Below are 22,732 nucleotides of genomic sequence, written 5' to 3'. Positions count from 1 at the left end.
TTTATTTGTCCTTTATCCATTATTAATACGAATACCTATATAGGAGAACACATTTTTTACAAAAACATACACATGGTAAATTACAAATATACTCGTTGGTATATTATAAAATAATAATATCATCAAGTGTTATGAACTTATGAACCCTTGAAGAATAATAATAATAATAATATTTTATACATAATTTTTTAACGAGCATCAGGAATAATGTGACGAACGGCGTCGAGACCGTTTCAGGAATCTGCTGACTTAGATTTTGTTTTTGTGTTTGACTCAACGAAATGCGCGTCTTCGCGTGTCGATCGTCGACCGCCGCGCCCCGCCCGACACATTACAATTTACGATAAAGGACAGTCAGTCTTAGACACTGTTATTAGTATTACCCGCGTCCTGCATACGTCTTTATCTCACGTATAACATAGTAAAAACCGTTTCATGCGGACAAGAACCACTAGGGCTGTAGTCTCAGTTAATAACCAAATTTTCACATTATAAAAAGGTTAACATTGGCTGTGCAATATCGTTTTTAGTTTTTTAATATCACTAATACGCAAAAAGTTCTTATCGTTTAAAAATCTATTATTATTATGTTATTCAAACTTGAATAACTTTTTTTTTCATTTAGATATCAAAAAAATAAAAACAAAATTGTACACCTCAAACCCTCCTCTTTCTAGTGTGAAAATTTGTTTGCTTAACTTGGACTACAGCTTGAGTGGTTCTCGCCCACGTGAAATGGTTTTTACTATGTTGTATATGTTTGTAAGACGGATACATTGCAGCGGGCGAAGCATCCTCTTATTGAGATATTGTCGTTATAGCTACTCGTATATAGGTTTTATATAAGTTTTAAATAAAATATAATTAAATAAATAAATAAAAAATTATTTTGTGCGTACGTTATAATATAAACGTGAAAAAATAACCATACAATTTTTAATGTTGGCTGAATGGTCTGAACGGTCTTTAACTGTAGTGGACTGCAGTGGACGTAAGTATTAACTCTTTCGTTTGATAATTTATAATAATGGCATGTCCCGTTTCCGCCAAAAACGAAAAAGGTATGATTCCCGTTTCCGCCAAAATTTATTTTTGTGAAAAAACATTTCCGCCAATTACTATTTGGGAACCATGTACAATTGTTACATATTCTTATCATTACAATTAATTTTAATAAAAGTAGATAATAATATTGTATTAGCCGAATATAGGAACAATTATATTAGAGTTTTTAAAATATTATATAATAAAAAATATATTAAAATATAGTCTCAATAGAGTTTAGAAAAAACACATATCGTCATTTTTAAATATTTAAAAATGTCACAAAAAATATAAATTATAATACAAGTATATGTCAAGTTTTAAAAAATTACAATCGTAAGTATAAGTCAGGTTTTAAAAATCTTATAATTAAAAGAAACAGTTTTGACAAAAGTGTACCTTCTATAATATCATTGGAATTTTTTTTTGTAATTGCGGCTTCTGTAGTTTTAAACGGTTTAATATTTTTTTGTTTTTTCTATTTTTTTTTTCTATTATTTTGAGCACTGTTAATTTTGATATAAGTATCCATCAGTATCGTATTTTTAAGTATTTGTAAAAATGTAAAAAATGATGGGTGTGCCTTTGTTTCAATGAATTTAATTGTTGATTGAAATGAGAATGAAAAGATTTACAATTGTTGATTTTTCTGTGTAATGTCGCTGTATGTCAAGTCCACATATTTGGCGGAAATTTCGAATTTTCATCAATATAGTTTTCTAAGATATAATCGGCGTATTTACCATAACTGCTATCATCAGCGATGTCTGACATAAAGTCAAAAGAAAAACAATCCGATACTGCCGATACCATCACAACATATAGGTATTCAATATTGCTTAAAAATTAAAACCAGTGGTTTCCAAACTTTTTTTTGGCGGAAACGGGAATCGTATCTTTTTCGTTTTGGCGAAAAAGGACTATGGCGGAAACGGCTAATATTATTTTGGCGAAAACGTGTAACTCCCTATAATAATCGCTATAATAATTCACAGAACTTCCGCGTTTTTAATAGTACTTTAATTTTATTCTGGTGACGTAGGTAATCGATGACTCTATTTTTCATGCAATAATAAGCCCGTTGCTAATAATCACATCTATATGTATAGTATCTTAAATTCTTATACTAGTCTGTGTGTGCACACTTTTTAAATTTTTTAAATACAAGGAATAGTCGTTATAAGTACTATTGAATTGTATTTTGGTAATCCGTACTTTTGTATAGTCACTATACTAGTGAATATATGCGTATACATAGAAACAGGCCATAGGGATGGACTGGGTCAATCTTTCAGGCCGTGAAATTTTTTTAGCAAGCCAAAAATTAATTGAGGACAAATAATTTGATTATAAGTATGTTATATAATAATAATAAAAAGAAACCTTTATTATTTAAAAAAATACTTTCAACATTTAATATAGATATAAATATACATATTATACATATGAGATATTTATTATAGATGTACACATTTTAGGTATATTAAAATTAACTCTTAAAGTTTTACTTTTTTTTTACAATATTAGGGTTTTTGCATAATTTCACTAGTTTTCCCGATTTTGTCTATAATATTGTAGTCTCATTTAACGCAAACAAATAAAATAAAACAGGGACTATGATATTACAACATTGCTTTTGCTATCTGTGATATGTTTGAGCATCAGCGCACAATTAAAATATAACACTTTATAAAGAACTATTTTGTTCAATTAATTTTTATTGAAAAATGAAAAAAGATTTTATAATATATATTTTTTTTTAATTTGGGAATAAAGTAATCACACATTTTTTTAAATTAATCTTAAACTTTAACAATATCTAACTGGCAGTGGCATAGTAAATATTAAATAATACATATACAAATTAAAAATAACATAAACACATAATGAAATAGTTAGATGAGTATCAAATAATATTCAAATTAAGCAATTTCCAATATTGAATATTACTATTATTATGATAAATGTTTTAATCGACATTTTATAATATAGTTAGATAAATAAAATTCATACTAAATAAATTGTATGATCGAAACAGAAGTATAAACATTTAATTAGCAGGGCGTGGTATATCAAATTTAGAGGAGACACATTAGATATAGTTTGCTCAAGAAAGCATAAGGTGTTATCACTGTTATCCTTTATTCCTTCACAATCCAAGTATAAATGTTAAGTTTACAAAATGTATACTTGACTATAGGCTATTAGGATATTTAGATTATTAAAATTTAATAAAAAATTTCACATAAATTATAGAACTTTAAGATGAAATTAAATCAAAATTTTACAATTTTAAGATATACATGACGTGATGATTTAATATGATGTATTAAAATTATTATGAATAGGAAAAATTAATTACTACATGAAATAAATCTGTAATACAATTATATTTAAATCCATATACCAAGGCAAAATGGTACAACTTTATTAGTTGCTTTGGTTATCACGTAATCTTTGCTAATAAACCAACGTGCATGTTAGACGAAGATACCTATAGATAAGATTAAAATTATAATTCAAAAGACTCTGAATGCTCTGAAAACTCTTTATAATATAACAATATAACATGTACCCCATGTACGCCGTTAAATTTTGGTGGAAGTGCTGTTTCTATTATAACAAACGTAGTCAGTTTAAATATTAGGTTTTAGTGTTGGTCTTATTATTGCACAAAAGTATATTATGAAATTTTTACAGAATAAAAAAAATATAAAAATATAAATATACCCACTTTGATTACCACAAAAATCTTATCATCATATTATGTTTTAATAAAAGTCTTAACAATAAAATATGTTCAAGTTCTTCTTAATCAGTATTTTGAATTAGAATATAGGTTGTAATCTTAAGTTATAGCAAAATGGTATAAGTTATTAATTATTACTAGTATATTTTTTAAGTTAATAAATAATGTATATAATGAAGAGTAATAAATAATAATTAACAATCGTCCAGATTTTATAGTCTACAACTAATTACCTAAGTCCATAACATATTACAGCTAATTATCATTTTTTAACTATAACCTTGCTGTAGTCCCTACATAGTTAGTGAATAATTTAAATTTAATTGTTAAAAACATCTTTAAAAGCTTACCTGGTTCAAAATAAGGAATAGTTTGATACAAAAATATGTTTATATAATTTATTAGGAATATTAGGTAAATTATAAAAAAAAAAATAGAATTTAAATTGGCCTCAAATACTTTTTTATAAGTATTATTTTTTTTTATTGGTTAAAATATAATTAAATATAAAAAAATTAAAGATTTTTTTCTAATTAAAAATTATAAAAATATTATTAGGTATCTGAATAAAACTTATATAAAAGTATATGTTGTAGAATAATATAAATTAAAAATACTTACATTTATGTATATGTAAACGAAAAATAGTCGCTGTTGATATATTTTATCAGAATATTTTAAATTCTGAGCGATTTTGTTTTTTTTTTTGTGTTACTTAAAAACAAATAACCTTAGATACTTGAAATTTTCACAGAATATTTATGTTAGCGTTTTCTACACATAACATAATTAACAAAATATTTCGACTCTTTTAGAGTCATTTATAGACATTAAAAATATTATAATTTTTACAAAATCGTTTAAATCACAAAAAATTACAAGCTACAAGTATTTCGTAATACAATTTTTATAAAATCTTAAATTTTTATAGCTATATAATGTTGGAAAATATAATACAATGTTTCTCATGTCATACTGGCACTAAAAAATTTAAAAAATATACATACAATTATTTCTGTATATTTTAGTAGTTCAAATTTGCACGAAATTACGTATTTTGACGATGAATAACGATGGTATATTTATTTTGTTATAATTCAAAAATATTTTTTGTTAGAACTTAAAATTTTTAAGTATATTATGCAATGATTTTTTCAAAGTAGGTATGTACATTCATTTAGGTATATTATCTATTAATTCGGTCAGTGGTTAGCCGTATTGTGTCATGTAGCATAATTTATTGTTGTAGTATGAACCAGTGTGAATAGGCTTTACATTAGGTAAAGTATTTTTAACTGAAAAGTTAACAGTAATATTATATGGTATAAATATATATTATTATTCTAATAATATAATAAATATAATGTTTTCGAAAAAATTAAATCAATCTGCCGTAATATCAGTAGTAAAATGAATTACTTTAATAATTGTATTGTATCTATATTCTTTTAAAGACCATGGTGAAATACAGTGTGTCCTGTTTTAAATGTACCACTAAATATCTCAGCCCGATAATCTTAGATTGAAATACGGTTTGCTGCAATAGCTAAGGGGTACTGAAGTACACATTTAAGGACAAATTTCAAATTTTTAACTCTTGTAGTATGCGCATGCGCAACACAAATTTTTTTTTTATAAATTGCAACACCTATTTTTGTCACCGGATATGGATAGATTATTTTATTCTAAGTAATTTTGATCCATTGACCATAGTTCTAAACCAAAAATTGAATGAGTTACACCTTTTGGAAATTTTAAAATTATTAAATTGATATGATATTGACAATGATATATCATTTCATTCAAACTTAACACATCCATTATAGTGACTCATACGGCTCCAAATGAGTTGTTTCCTAAACATAGAATTGTGTTTTAGGTTATTTCTAGGTCACATAAATTGTGCTCTATAAATGATTTTCGATGTACGAGCTGTGTCCGGATGACAAAATATGAACGTACAAAATTCTAGAAATTTGTCCATTCGATCTCTATTACAATTTACAATATCTCACAAATATATTACAATTGTATATTTTACAAGATAATACATTTTTTTTTGTCATATTTAATAACTATTAATAATATCAATAATATTTTATTCGTATAATAATATATTACTTACTAGAACTTCTATTATATTATTTTATTTCAATTCTCATTGGAAATTTAAGTACTCGTATAATATTGGAATTTGGAACTGTTATGTAATATTAGTATATACCTATATTTCGTTATCTTAATAGTCATAATATCAATATTCAATATATAGATAGGTACAATCGTTGTATTCTACTGCGCGTGCACTTTAATATCCATAATATTTGTAAAATAACTAAGCAATAAGCATTTCAGATTTTTCTTCGATCGATTTTTGATATTTTGTTGTACCTTCAAAACGTAATTCAAAAGTTAATAACCGTAAATTAAATTTTAGCCAAATACCTATGTAATCATTTCTTAATTTCCTACATATAGATACATAGAATAATTTTCTAAATAATCACTCTTTTAAAAAATATATACATATATAAATATTTGAAATTCTTAATTACTTTTAGTTTTCTATTTTATTGTTATGAACCCCTGAATAATAATAAATTTTACATAATAATATTTACGAGCATCAGAAATAGTGTGTTGTTATAGACGGCGAGACCGAGGAATCCGCTGACACGAGGATTTTGGTGTAACACGAAGCGTCGTCGGAGGGCAGGTCAGTCTACTCATTCTTTTTATTATATATGTATCGATTTATTGACATTAGCCGTTAGTAATAAATTATAATTATTACTAATAATAAAGTAAAATTGCTTATTTAATTTATTTGTGTGTACGTTAATTTAGTGCTATGTTAAATCATAACAAATTTCCTCATAACTTGTCGTTCTAGAATCATAGATGTATAAAAAATAATTACTATAATTACTGTAAAAACAAATAATTTTAATAGCATTATAGTAATATAAATGTATATCATAAAATATATACAATAATATACTTATACTTTAATAGGCTGATGACTGGTAGACTTTGGTCTTCAGTCTTCGCAAATAATCATTTTTCGTATTCAATGATTTATCATTAATTTCAAATCTAACACGTAGGTACATTACAGTGATAGTTACCTTTCAATAACGAGGTTTACTCGTTACATAGTACATACTATACAGCAGAGCGATTACCTACTTGATACTTCCCATTTTTAAATTATAAAATGTGAATGAAGAAAGTCGGTGTTTTATGTATTCGAACCATTAAACGTACTTTGTAAACCATGCCGTACATAGTCATATATTTACTTTAAACTAACATTAAAATAACCTTATTCTACACTTAACTGTACTATGTCCAATTGGACATGTCGGTGCAATTGGCATATTATACTATTCAAATAACGAAAGCAGAATGATTACAAACGATCAAACAACAAATACAATATTTATCTGTTCAAAATTTCAAATCGTGTTTTTTAAAATTATTTCTAGATATTATAGGAATCGAAACGTGATGTTAACAATGGATAAAATATTATTTATTTGTACCTTCATCATGATGTTACATCATACAAAGTCCGGAATTGTACATTTCGCAATTTGTACAGTGATTTTTGTACAAATTGCGAAGTGTACAATCATTGTACAAACCACAAAATTTAAAAACATATTCTAAAAATTACAATTCTTAGTATAAAAAAAATATTATTATAAAACTACATATTACTATGTACACTGTACACATTGTGGTACAAAATAAAATACGTGAATCTATAGTAAGATATATAATATCATCTCTTATATAGCCTTATGAGTTGTGTTTCTCACGTTATGTGGAATCTCATATTAGTAAAGGTATAATACAATAAAAATGATAAAGTTTATCTAAACGACTTTACAATACTGTCGTTCAGAAATATAATTTAAACAGATTTTAGTACGGACTAGTGCATTGTACGTGGAACTGCTGCAATATTTCAACTTATATTAGTGTGATTATAGTATTATACAATCGGGCAAAATGATTGAAGTGGAAAATAATATTAATTTTAAAAATTTGTTTGACGAAAAAATTGAAAATATTAATTTAAGTGTAAAAAAAAGTTGAAAAAGTTCAAATCGGTCCAGCTGTTTAGGAGGAGTTCAGTGACATACACACGCACAGTAGGATTATATTATATAAAAAGATATCACTATACGTCGCCATTCGCCAAGCACGGCCTCTAGCTATTATTCCGTTCCGCCAGTATTTGCAACTTGGACCAGTGAACTTACGTCGACTGTGTCAACTGGAAATCAGGTCTCTGGTCTCTCACATTTTATATTAGAAGTTACCTTTAACGTTATTTATTGTAAAAATACTTCTATGTGTTGTTTTCTTTTTTGTTTTATTATTCTGGGGCCTCTTGTTAGTATACTATATAATATATTGTATTAGTTTTTGTACATTTGCGACAACTGTCGAACTGTTATTATTAGCAGTGGCTTTCGTATTTAATACTGTTGTACCATTAATTTGTATTTACTTACATAGTTACTAATATACCGAGTAACCTTTTCCCGTCACCAATAGATCGCGACTCGCGAGTCGTGTCAGATAACCGCAAATCCAAAAAGTAGGATCGGACGCGGCTCCAACAGGATTCCCAATTGTTAATAAAAGGCTATAATACAATTAAAATTCCGAACTTGGCATACATACATACTTATTAATTATTATTGTCTGGATTAAACACAGTCAATACTCAATAGTGATTCACGGTGCATATATAAGTAATAGGCACCTACTACCTATACACACGCAGTATGTACTACAGCGAGGAATTTTCATTTCTTGATTCTTAATATGGTTAGTTAATAGTTAATATAGTTAATTTAGTTAATTTAGTTAATATAGACAATTTAGTATATAGTTCTATAACTAGCGATGTTTTTTTAGACGAGAGATAGATTAAATAGAAGATTAGATATTTAAAAAACTTAAAAATATCCAGTCAGCTTAAGAAAATAAATAAATAAATATTTATTAATTAATATTTATTTTACATAAATAAAATTATGTAAAAAAAATAGTATAGATCAATAGATCAATGTGAGACAGAAAAATTAGATGATTTATAATTCTGATATTACAAAATTAAGCAATTACTTTGTAATACCATCGATTAAATCAATAATTGATTATCAATTATTCACAAATTTTGAATATTACAATTTATAGATAATTATCAACATTTTTAGTGTAGTTGTAATATTAAATAGTATCTATTATTTGCCGTGGTGACTTAATAATAAATTAATTTATAGTTGTAGTTATATACTATATTTATTGTAAATAGTAAATAATATCTAGATGGATTTTCGGTATAAATGTATAATAGTAATACAATTTTGAAATCGTATTCACCGTTTTGTTGTGTATTTAAATAATATTGTAGATTAATATTTTAATGATATATGCAAGCCGGTATTCTACCTAAAAGTCCGGCGAACAAAAGTCCGGTAAAAAAGTCCGATGTAATAAAAGTCAGGTTTATTTATTATCAGTTTAGTTTATCGTTTGTAGGCGACTTTATTAAGTTGGGTCACCTAATATACTATTATCTTTCAGTATTAGCCATTATATCTTACAAAATCGCATATGGGGTTATTTTTTCTGTGGTTATTTTTTCGGGGGTTATTTTTTTGTGGTACCAGGTTAAGGATATAGATTTTTCATTCTGAATTCAAATGTAATAATTGTATTATAAATTATTGCTATTATTTTTAATAACATTAATGTTTTCTTGTACGACATGAAAATTTATTTTTATTTAAAAGTAACAATCAATCTGACCAAAAAATTATAATGTCATATTTTATGTAATATTTTAATTTTTATTGTACCTACCTATAATATTGATTTAAGTTGAAAAATGTATACTTATAAATAAATATGTATAATAAATAAACCGGACTTTTGTTGCCGAGCTTTTATTACATCGGACTTTTTTTCGCGGGTCTTTTTTTACCGGACTTTTGTTCGTAGATTCATGCAAGCCTACGTGCGTATGTATAATATAATGATTAAATATTTTCCCAGTATAGTCGTGTTTATCTGTGTTTTAGTGAATTTTATAAACGCAGATAATTATAATAATCAGAGACTATTGATATTTACAAAATGTATACGACTGCTTGTGACACCGCTGTGTCCATGGGCGCCCGCAGGAAATTATGCAGGACATAATGAAATCAAACATCAAAAAATACATTAAAAAAAGTTTATTCCTTGTAAACTACAAAATGTGTTAGAATTATATGAAATCAAATACCAACCTCACACACTAAAGTAAAAATATCGATGAAATGTTTATAAATCAAATGCCCCGTCTTGCCACCCCCCTCCGGGCGCCCATGGCTGTGTCGTACGACAGTTGCTGTCTTTTCAATAGAAAATAATATAATATATAATATAATATATACATATATATATATACATTATACATATATTATATAGGTATAGTGTTGTGTTGTCGACGAAAACAGATACGAACACAATGCATGGGCATGGTATTATACATTTTTATATAATATAAACGGACCTATAATAAATACTTACTTGGCATTGAGTACAGAAAGGAATATTGAGTTTTTATTATTTTCCAACAAATATAATATAATATGTTCTATTCATTACCATAATGTCGTCCACTTTCCAAGTATGTGCTGACTGCGTTCAACTGGTGTCCGACCATTATCATAAAATTATTATGAATCAGATACGCATAAATTGTAATAGCCAATGACTACCGCAGTCCTCCCACTCCGGAGATATGAAGCCTCGCGGGGCGCTGCTCCGCTGGTACCCGCACTTCGAACAGACCACACTGCCAGTAACAAGATGTAACAACACTACTACAACAGTAACAGTCGAATACTTGAATTAGTTATTACTTATTAGTATGATCACTACGTCCGTTGCGTACTAGTTGCGACTTCAATTTTTAATTTTTACCATAATAAATTATTTACTATCATTGTTTTTAAATCAACTGTGTACCACCGTCAACCGACAACCATTACACGCGCGCGACAGAAAATTTAATCGCCATTACACGCATTCCGGTTCACCTACGGCAAGATCGGGATCGTTTCGATGTTTGGAAAACCCTGAACGAGGATGACCGGACTATATTAGAAAATGAATAGATATATAGAAACGAGACAAAAAGTTTCTATTTTTAATTCTTAAGGTATGGAAATCAGGCACATAATAGCACTTATAAATAAATGTTCTTATTAATTTAAACCTAACTTAAAACAAAAATGGTTACCTAACATTTCAAAATTAGTCTGCATTTTTCTAAAATTATCAATTCGCATAATTGTGTAAATAATAAATTGCATTTAAAAAATATGTATGTGTCACGATTTAAATTAAGTAACACGTTAATCAATGGAATTAAATACATGCGCAAAAATCACTATATTCAATATTGTGTATTTGTGTTCAAGTCAGTTTAAGATGTCCGATTTTGATTCTGAAAAAAATTCTGAACTGCGGAAAATCTCGGGCGGCTAAGACGAGATTATGAATTGTCTAAATGTTGTCCCTTAAATAATAACCATATCGAGACTCCTAAGTACACGGCCGTGTTTGTGTCAGTCTATCCAACACGTAGACATAACTATGTAGATATTGTTTAGGCGCTTGCAGTTAGTGGTAAAGACTGTAAATTGATCGTTTGGTTCGTATTCGTGTATTATTTATTTATATCTACAGATTATGTAATTTTCAAACAAAAAAGAAATGTAATTTGGGTAGTTTTCGCCATACTTTAATGGTTGTTATTTTTATCATTGAAACCAGGGCAGACACTAGGCCGGTATGTCGACTGTTGCAACAAAGACATATTGTTTAACTCTGGTTTTTTTTTATATTTCAGGAAAGCCTATAGGTAATTATTAATTAATTTCAAGTTTCATTTCTTATTCAGATTTTTTGATATATTTTCAAAGTTTTAATTTTGTTGGTAGGTAACTGATTACAACTAAAAATGTTGAAAAGTAATTGATGCATAAATCATAATATTTTTTCTTAACTTCAATTAAATCTTTATTTTCTAGAAATGAAATGTAATTCTAAGATTTTATTCACCGTTTCAAGACAATAATATTGAGTCCAATAACCTTATATAACGATTTCAATATATTTTGTTTTAATAATAGGATAATTATAATAAAAATATTATACACACTTGTATATTATAATTGTTGTATTTTTTTTAATGAAAATAGATCATGCATGACTTTAATTTTTCCTATAAAAAAAAATAAACTATATTGTGAAAAGATATCAGGATCACGGGAAATTCATCTCCTCAATAAGTTAATTTAAGTTAAGTTTATCCCATATTTTACGGCAATTGTATATCAAACAATTCAATTTATGTAATTTATGGAGCATAGTATGTTTTTATAATTTTTAATATTCTTGTAAATGTCTATGTGATTTTAATGCACTTCGAAATTTATTTGATACAAATTAAAAACAAGTTTTTATGATATATTATTATTTATGTTAGTTCACAAATAGTAAATTGATTCATAAGTAAAGTAACTCATTTTACTATGTATAAAATGACATTATAAACAAAAATATAATCATAATTATGTCCATGTATTTTTTTAATTATAAATCGATAAAAAAAAATAATTAATTACCTAATAAATCAGACTTATGTTTCTTTAATATCACAAATTAAATTTCAGTATTCATAAATTTACCAATACATAATTATAATATAAACAACAACATTTAGATTTAACAAATAATAAAAACTCCTTTTTTAATATTAATAATATAATAGTTAATTGATTAAATATGCTAATGGATAATCAAAGATGATGTAAATTGTAAGGAATCCAAAAAATTAAAATAAAATAAAACTATAAAATTTAAAATTTAAAACTTGATAATCATAACAATGCATTTAATAATATTATACACAAATTAATGATAATAATTATCCTCAATTAAAGATGACAACATTTAAATAATATAATATTATTGAAACAGTTATATATTTTTTACTATATGTTAATAACCATGTGACTGCTGATAGTCATATAATACTATTTTGAATATTGTAAGTTTTGTGTAATCGGCGGGTATTTCTTTATGTTCATCTAACCCTTTCTGAATTTCTAAACTAAAATTTGACAGTGTTCTGTAATATTTTATAAACTATAATAAATAATCCACTCATATCTTATTTCTAAGCTTAATAATTACATTTTAGAAATTATGATGTCAGAAAAACCATTTAATAACTGCATAGTATTATTATAGTATTAAATACTACTTCCGCTTATCAGGAAAATCTAGCTTATTGTAAAATAATCTAAAATACATTATTAATATCAAAAATTTGCATCCCAGGAATAGGAGGTAATAATAATTTAAATTGCAAGTAAAATTAATAAATGAAAATTGCATATGAGTAATAAGTAATCACATGTGAAAAGTTATAACAACTTGTAATGAATCAAAAATAAGCTCGTACGTTGCTATTAATGAAACTTTACCTTATAATAATATATTAACATGTATGTTATGGTTAAGTACTTTTAACAAATAATGATCGATGAGGCTAGGAGTAGCTACAATCCTAACTTTACTTTTGTTATAAGTTTAAGCCTATATATTATTACGATTAGTCGGGATCGTGAATATAGATTTATAAATATTATTTACCTCACACTTTTTGTATTACACCTGAGTCTGCGTTGTCTTACTCAATAATGATCTCTTTACTCTGGATATATAATTATATATTAATATATTTTCTTACCTGATAATCGCCGTAGAAAAGATGATAAATAAAATCTAAGTGAATACTTTGGTATTGAAAGAGATATCAAAATAAAGTCAAAACAATAATGATTCGGATTTGAATATTAATTTATAACTTTACAACAAGAAAGAAAGTCAATGATAGTATTAAGTTAAATAAGCTTCTGCTTAATATGTAAGACGGTGTATGAGTTGCACTGAACTGGCTGTTGGATGGGAGCAGACAGATCTGAGAGTCAAAATGGGGGCTCTACTTATAGTATTGACCTTTTGACTTGTTGTTGCATAATAAGTTATTATCGTATATTTTTGTGAAGTATTTTTGTGTAATAAAAACATGTTATTTGGTACAGATATAATTAATAAATATATATATGTATGATTATTAAGTGGTGTGGGATTTTATATAATCTTTAGGTTCAGGTTTTTGCATTCAAAAAATGCAAGTGCTATAGCAGTTGAAGCCCATGAGTGACTTTTTTTTCTACTCGTATGGTCATATGGCTGGTATAGCAGTTACGTAAATAAAATTTACGTGTGTAATTTAAGTGGTGTGGGATTTTATATAATCTTAAAGTTCAAGGGTACAAGTATTTATTGGTTATTAATATGTTGGTCATTGGGATGTAATTAATTATAGGCTAGGTATGTAAAGGTAATGTTATGGATTTTGACTTATTGAAACTATTGTTCATGAATAAAGTTATTTGTTAAGTATTAGAAATATAATAGTTGACAATATTATGATGATATTAAATTATGAAGCTAAGTGGCGTAATAATGTGAATATCATTACAAACTTATTTTTAATATTAACTATTAAAGTTATGACATGAGTAATTTTGAACTATCAGTAAGTTTAAAAATCATAATTGATATTTTGATCAGTAAATTTGCCCTTACAACATTTATCCCAATCTGTTATTTGTTTTATTATTAAATAAGAATAAAGCATTAATGTTAAAATATAACCAATGAAAGTATATGATCGTGCATGTATTTATTTAAGATAAGCTAATTGTTTTTAATGCAAACTTAAAAGTAGTCATAAAGAAACAATGATAAATATTAATTACAAGTAAAAATAATAAAATCTTATAATGAAAAGGACTTGAATTCATCAACAAGTATATTAGTCGATTGATCTGTTATAATATGTGTTATACAAAAACTTTAAATTTCAATTGAGTATTTCATGCATAACAGTGTTTATTTTAAATTAATTTTTATACACTTAGAATTAGTTTGGATAAAACATCATCAATTTACCTAATATGAAGTCAAAATAATTATTTATATTGAATTTGCGTTGAATATCCACTTTTAACTGTTGTATAATAGGTACTTACTACTGTATTTAAATAGATACAAGAGTTGCTACTAGAGATGTATTTACTTAGACAAAATTGAAAACTTTCAGATAAAATACTTAATTTACAAGATTGATTGATAGACTCGTGTTTATGTAAGTACTACATTCACACATCAATACAATGCATACCATTGGTATTATGCTATATTATTTTGTATTTTTTTTATAGTTCAAAGTTGAGAAGTATGTAAACTACAAGAACCTCTGGCATGACATTGCGCTCTGTAAGTTCTTAGTGTTGCATGCATTTAAATAAAACCGCTGTTGTCACAGCATTTTGTAAGTTTGATATTTTGTGGTGAAAATTAATTATAAACACAAGTAAATAAGCATCATCAAATATTGCAACTATTATAAAATATATTTGTATTTATACAAATACGTAGTAAATTACCTATACATGTTGTAAAGTTGACAATTTTTAATGGCATTGAATTAATAATTTTATTTCATAATACATATGTATATTAAAGATAAAAAAATAATACTATACAGTTTGTATTTAGGTGGAAAAACATTAAAATATTTGATGTATACCTAATTTAAAACTAAATACTAAGTGTATTTAAAATTAATTTGTATTCAAATATTGTAATGCAATGATTGAATGTTTGTACATTTCAATTTTTATTATGACCCAAAAATATAGTATAATGGTGGATTGTTTATTTTAACAGAACTAGAATATTTTCAAAAAAAATACCAACTTGATTAATTAAATAATAATTTTTATCAAACAAAAATTAAATCAAATTATTTCTTTATGACTATTTTGTATACAACTATTAAGGATATATAATTAAATAAAATCTCCGGGAATAACAAAATATTGTTAAAACTTCTAAGACTTCTAGTAAATTTGATAATATATTTTAACTTTTGTATTCAAAATATACTTTAAAAAAAATATTTGTTTAAGTTTATTATTTGAAATATAATAATTTATGTTATATTTAAAACTTTATGATGGGTATTAGTGTATTATATGACATTAAACTTAAAAAAAAAATAATATATATTCTTAAAAAGTACTTGGGTAACAATTTGAAAAATTAATTTTTTTCTTGATTATCCATACCTATTTGTCATTATTTTTGTTTCCTTTATAATTATAAAGTAAAAAAAATTTTACATAATAACTGTTTAAATTGAAATGGGAGTTTGGGACTAATATGTAATTAAATTTATTTATCTATATTTATACATTTGATTTATTATATTATAATGAATCAAAAATAAGCTCGTACGTTGCTATTGATGAAACTTTACCTTATAATAATATATTAACCTGGATGTTATGGTTAAGTGCTTTCAACGAACAATAATTGATGAGGCTAGGAGTAGCTACAATCCTAACTTAACTTTTATTATGGTTTTAAGCCTATATATTATTACGATTAGTCGGGATCGTGAATATAAATTTATAAATATTATTTACCTCACACTTTTTGTAATACACCTGAGTCTGCGTTGTCTTACTTAATAATGATATGTTTAATGTGGATGAATAATTATATATTAATATAGTTTCTTACCTGGCAATCGTCGTGAACAAGATGATTGATGATATATAAACGAGTACTTCGGTATTGAAAGAGATGTTTTGAAATAAAGTTAAAACAGTAATGATTTGGTTCTGGGTATTAATTTGCAACTTTACAATAAGAAAGAAAAGGTTAATGATAATGTTTAAGTTAAATAAGCTTCTACTCAATAAGTAAGAAGGTGTAGAGTTTCGCTGAACTCGCTGGCTGATGGAAGCAGACTGGCTTGAGAGTCAAAATTGGAGCTCTACTTATAGTATTGACTTTTGATACTTGTTGTTCCATTAGAAATTATTATTGTTTATTATCATAGGTAAAAAAATATGTTATTTAACAGATTATTATAAACCTAACTTTTGTTGTACAAAGTTATTTATTTATTTTTTTACAAAAAACATTTAGTTGCCTTTAAAGTACTCTCCGTTGGAGTTAATGCACTTGTCCAATCTTTTGTTCCAATTTTCGAAGCACTTTTTAAACTCATCTTTTGTGATGCCTGCCAACGCCTCCGTCGTTTTTTTTTAACTTCATCAATGTCCGCGAAACGCTTTTCTTTCATGTCCCATTGGCTCGATTGTTGCTTTGTTTCAGGATCATATCTATAGCACCATGATTCGTCACCTGTAATTACCTTATAATAATATATTAACCTGTATGTTATGGTTAAGTACTTTTAACAAATAATGATCGATGAGGCTAGGAGTAGCTACAATCCTAACTTTACTTTTGTTATAATTTTAAGCCTATATATTATTACGATTAGTCGGGATCGTGAATATAGATTTATAAATATTATTTACCTCACACTTTTTGTATTACACCTGAGTCTGCGTTGTCTTACTCAATAATGATCTCTTTACTCTGGATATATAATTATATATTAATATATTTTCTTACCTGATAATCGCCGTAGAAAAGATGATAAATAAAATCTAAGTGAATACTTCGGTATTGAAAGAGATATCAAAATAAAGTCAAAACAATAATGATTCGGATTTGAATATTAATTTATAACTTTACAACAAGAAAGAAAGTCAATGATAGTATTAAGTTAAATAAGCTTCTGCTTAATATGTAAGACGGTGTATGAGTTGCACTGAACTGGCTGTTGGATGGGAGCAGACAGATCTGAGAGTCAAAATGGGGGCTCTACTTATAGTATTGACCTTTTGACTTGTTGTTGCATAATAAGTTATTATCTTATATTTTTGTGAAGTATTTTTGTGTAATAAAAACATGTTATTTGGTACAGATATAATTAATAAATATATATATGTATGATTATTAAGTGGTGTGGGATTTTATATAATCTTTAGGTTCAGGTTTTTGCATTCAAAAAATGCAAGTGCTATAGCAGTTGAAGCCCATAAGTGACTTTTTTTTCTACTCGTATGGTCATATGGCTGGTATAGCAGTTACGCAAATAAAATTTATATAGTTAAATTAACTTAACTTTTTAACTTATTAACGCGTTAATGACCAGCCTTGAGTATAACCATTTGTTCCACATAGTTTAAATAATTTAATTCCGTACTTATGAGCTTTTCCCGGTATATACTGTCTAAATCAGTGCCGTAACTAGATTTGATTGGGCCCGTGTGTGAAAACTCTGTTGGGCCCCTTTTTAACAGCAAGGTTAGGTTGCAAGCTACTATGTAAATCTAAAACATTGTGTTTTTAGATCATAAAAAAATTACTTATTTGAAAATCTCCATATTTATTTTCCTAATAAGACATTTTTTTTAACAATAAGTATAACTTGTAGTTTAGAAACAACATAAAAATTAAATAGTTTTAAATATAAATGTGGGTAAATAAATAATAGAATTACAACTCTTAGGTAGGTAGTCATAAAAAATATTTTGAAATTTGAACATCATAAATGTAGGTAATTGAATAAAATAATAATAATAATTAAAAATGTTACAAGTATATAATTTTCAAAACTAAATTATAAGCTATCGAAGAAAATTTTTTTTCTTGCTTTTAAATTTGCAAAGTCTTCAATGATTTTGTCTACATTAATATTTTATACTTGAAGTCTTTCGATGTTCAGAATTGATGATATTTGATATTTTAAATCTTAAAAAGAATTGAAGTTTGTGTCTGTGAGATCTGAGTGGGCCCCTAAAAATTTTCTTTGGCCCTGGGCCCGTGTGTTGCACACACTCAACACACCCGGTTTTTACGGCACTGGTCTAAATAATAATCTGCCCCGAAAAGGTACCATAGTCTCAGTAACTGTTAATAACTCTCCTGGTTCCATTACATTTTGAAAACTGTTTACGACTTTATAAATTATAATATTGTAATGAATCAAAAATATGCATGTACGTTGCTATTGATGATACCTTACCTTGTAATAATATATTAACTGAGTTGGTATAGTTATTTATTTATATATATAAGCTGGTGGTAGTATGGCAGGGATGGCGAACCTTTTGATAACTGCGTGTCAAATCAAAATGTTTGGTTTGATTTTATTTGCCTCGCGTGTCAGACCTTTTTTTTGCTTAAAAAATAATTAATTAAACATATAAACATGATTTTATTTGTTATTAGGTGTATAAAATATTTAAACTTTACAGCATTTTCTGTTTAGGTACTATAACTATTGCATATTAATATAACTTTACAGCATTTACTATTACTATTTACTATTTATAAAGTTACATGTACATATTAATATATCTTTACAGCATTAATTTACTATTGCATATTAATACAAACACATATTTTTTTTTAATTACAAAAATAAGTTTTTAATGAGAAATTTGTTGCTACATATTTCCAGCTAACGAATCAATCCTGGGATTATAATTTGTAGATTTTAATTGAATACATGCTGCACTGATATCTGTTCCAAGACGATTTCTCAAAGTGGATTTGATAAAATTCATGGAGGAAAATAGCTGCTCACATGTATATGTAGAACCAAACATTGTCAATAATGAAAGTGCTAATTTTTTTATGGATGTAAATGAATTTGGTAGACTTTTCCACTCAATAAGAATTAGGTTTTCGGTTTTAATACTGCTATCAATTTCACAATAATTTTTTTCCAGTTCACTGTTTAAATTAATAAATTTATTTCTCCAAATTACATTTCCCTGAAATTCTATTAATTCCATTTCTAAGTTTTCGATATTTAGCCATTCAAAAAAAGATAGATCAAGTTCATCATATGTAATTTTATGCGGATTTATTAAAAATTTAAAGGTTGGTTCTAGACATCGAAACTGTGAAAATCTATTAGAAAATAATTCAGTTGTATTTTCTAATATATTAACATATTTTTTAATTATACATTTGATGTCAGTCTGACTGTCTGCAAAGTATAATGAATTGTTCAGATGATTTTTCAAATGTGGAAAATATTTAAATTTTTCATTTTTAAGATCTTTACAATAAATTTCAATTTTTTTTTCAAAACCTTTGATATTTTCAAACATTGTTAAGACTATGTGACCGGGCCCTTGAAGTTTTTTATTTAATTTATTATACATTGTAGTAAAATCAGTGAAAAACATTAAATCGTTCAACCAATTTAAATCTTTAAGTTCTGGATAGTCTCGAGATTTTTCGAATAAAAATAATCGTATTTCTTCTAATAATTCAACAAATCGATGAAGAACTTGACCACGACTCAACTAACGAACACTGTTATACATTAAAAGGCCAGTGTATTGTGATTCAACTTCATCTAATAATTTAGTAAATTGTCGGTTATTTAAAGCACGAGATGTAATGAAATTGACAACTTTTGTAACTACTTCCATTACATTTTGAAGCGATTTCAAGCTGTCTTTAGCACACAACGCTTCTTGATGTATTAAACAATGAAAACTGATTAACGGATGAGAAATTTCTTTCGAAAAAAGTTGAACAAATCTATTGTGTTTGCCAACCATATTAGGGGCACCATCCGTAGTTATTGAAACAATATTATTTATATTTATTTTTAAATCGGTGAATTCTTTAAGTACTACATTCATAATATCTTGACCAGTTGTTTTAGTAGAAATCGTCATTAATTTTATTAATTCTTCCCTCATAATATTAACACTATTGAACCTAACAAAGACTGCTAGTCGCGCCTGTGAAGTTACATCTGTACTTTCGTCAAGACAGATTGAAAAATAATTTTCTGAAGTCAAATCTGTTTGAAGCTGAACTGTTATATCATTACTCATATAAATAATACGATCTTTTACAGTATTTCTACTAACAGGCAAATCGTTAATACGTTTTATTATTTCATTTTTATTAGTAAAATCATGAAACAAAATGTTAGACGCCTTAACAAAAACTTCTTTTAAGTATTTTCCGTCAGAAAGTGGCTTACCATGCTGCGCAATGCAATGCGACACAGAAAAACTAGCGGCTGATAAATTATTATTTTGTTTGAACGCCACTTTAAATTTGTTTGATTGACTTCTAAAAAATTTTACTTTTTGAGAAATCAATTCTAATTTTTCTTCAGCCGATAGAGAAAATATATGATTATGAACTGTCTCGAAATGTCTTTTAACATTAAAACTACAGCTTACAACTGTTTCGTTACACAAGCAACATAGTACCTTATTATTGTTTTGAATTACACCAAAATCCACTGTCCATTGTTCGTGGAATAATCTCCCACTACCGCTTTTTTCTGGATTCAGTTTTAATTTTTTGAACATTTTTATTCTATAAATTAAGAATATAGTATTAATTATTTTGTACGAATTTTTAATTTTTGAAAATAATAAAACTAAATAATATTCACCAATGTATTAAACTTCCAACGGTTAAACGTGAATTATATTGAGAAAGCCCGAAGCAATATTGAATAGGTTGGTTAAAATAGTCGTCGTGTAAGGCATCCGAAACTATCTGTTGACGACTGTCGACTGTTCTGTTTTACCTACGTTTGTTACGTAAACGTGATAAACGAATTTATTGATAATCTAATCGTTTCGTTTACGAGCTTAGGAAATGGAAAGTACTGATTACAATATCTTACGATACATTCCAATAATAAGTTAAAAATAGTTTAAAATTATCAATAATTTTTTTGGAAAGTGAAGTAAAAATTAAGAATTATATTTTAAATTGGCGTGTCACTCTGTGACACTCGTGACATAGGTTCGCCATCCCTGTAGTATGGTATTGCAATCTACTTCGGTACCATATTTTTGTAGTGTATGAGTTTTTGGTGCCATATAGTTTGATTGTTATATTTTATTGGCAATTCATTGAAACAAGTTGTTAATGTGTTAATTTCTACATTGACGGGTTTGCATTTTAAGAGATATATTATTTCTCCTGTCTTAATTGCGGTGTATCCTGGACCTTCTCCCATTGCATAGGCAAATTCTGATAGGCTATATGTTGCCAAAGATAACTTTTGTATTAGCATTTTTCTTTCGAGTTCACATTGTTTTGTGAGCAGATCAGCGTATAGTGCTGTCATTGTTGTTTTTAAAAAATGTTCAATGTAAACAAACTTTGTATTGACATAAGCCATAAGGTCCGTGTTGTGAGGTAATATTTGTTTGGCTTGGAAATGGTTCATAAATTGTGGATCAATTAGAATGAACAATTGAGGGTGTTCGGTTTGAATGACAGGTATGTCGCAAGCAAATGTTTTTTTTATTTTCTTTAGAGCAAAGACTATATTTTCGGTTTCCACCATACATGTTTGTATTTCATTGAATAAATGATTTGTTTTTTGTCAGTTGTAATTAAAGAGGCTGGTCCTTCATATAGTACATCAAAGTCGGTTTTGTCACAACTTTGTAGTATTTGGTCGTTTGACCATATGATTTCGCCTTTATATGTATCTAATCCATATAGTTCTGATAGTTTTAGTCTAGTGCCTGTTGGCATTATTAGTATATTATCTTTAGTTTGGGTGTTGGCTATTCCTTCGCCAAGGTATATCATATAGTTGCTTTGCACTACTATGTTTGTCCAACTGCCTCTGTCTGATGAATATGAAGCTCCCTCGCAATTTCCTTGTTTATCTAACATTCCGATTAATGTATGAGTGGCAGTTATTGTTTGGTTTATTTTTAAACCTGCTACTATTCCTCCAGTTGGGAATAAGTATATTTGCTTTTGGTGTAGCTCTGCGCATCTTGCACTTCCTAAAATTAGTATTCCCGAGAAGAATCCGCCTTCTACGACTTGTGAGTCGTCGAATGT

At 26.8% G+C, this 22,732-nt stretch overlaps 1 protein-coding gene and 1 long non-coding RNA gene across 2 annotated transcripts; one reads left to right on the top strand and one right to left on the bottom strand.

The window, feature by feature from the left end:
• Positions 1-379: 379 nt before the first annotated feature.
• On the top strand, positions 380-6,619 carry LOC132927916 (uncharacterized). The gene is made up of 2 exons (XR_009661894.1): positions 380-991; positions 6,443-6,619. It is a non-coding gene; the product is annotated as an uncharacterized LOC132927916 (long non-coding RNA).
• Positions 6,620-16,928: 10,309 nt separating this feature from the next.
• LOC132925350 (SCAN domain-containing protein 3-like) lies at positions 16,929-21,225 on the bottom strand. Its single transcript, XM_060989755.1, has 2 exons — positions 20,199-21,225; positions 16,929-17,164 (listed from the first exon to the last, which is right to left on the bottom strand). Exons 1-2 carry the CDS (start codon positions 21,223-21,225, stop codon positions 16,929-16,931), a joined length of 1,263 nt encoding a protein of 420 aa, XP_060845738.1.
• Positions 21,226-22,732: the final 1,507 nt, after the last annotated feature.

Source organism: Rhopalosiphum padi, chromosome 3 (genome assembly GCF_020882245.1).
Source record: "Rhopalosiphum padi isolate XX-2018 chromosome 3, ASM2088224v1, whole genome shotgun sequence".
Classification (NCBI taxonomy): Eukaryota; Metazoa; Arthropoda; class Insecta; order Hemiptera; family Aphididae; genus Rhopalosiphum; species Rhopalosiphum padi.
Note: the sequence above shows the minus strand (reverse complement) of the source record. Positions and strands in the feature narration are given on the sequence as shown.

Bases quoted from the DNA above. Each gene is read 5' to 3' on its own strand.
- LOC132925350 (XM_060989755.1), bottom strand. From the start codon at position 21,225: ATGTTCAAAAAATTAAAACTGAATCCAGAAAAAAGCGGTAGTGGGAGA. The intron at 17,165-20,198 runs GTTAGTTGAGTC...AGGTAATTACAG, and splicing joins TTTAATGTATAACAGTGTTC to GTGACGAATCATGGTGCTAT.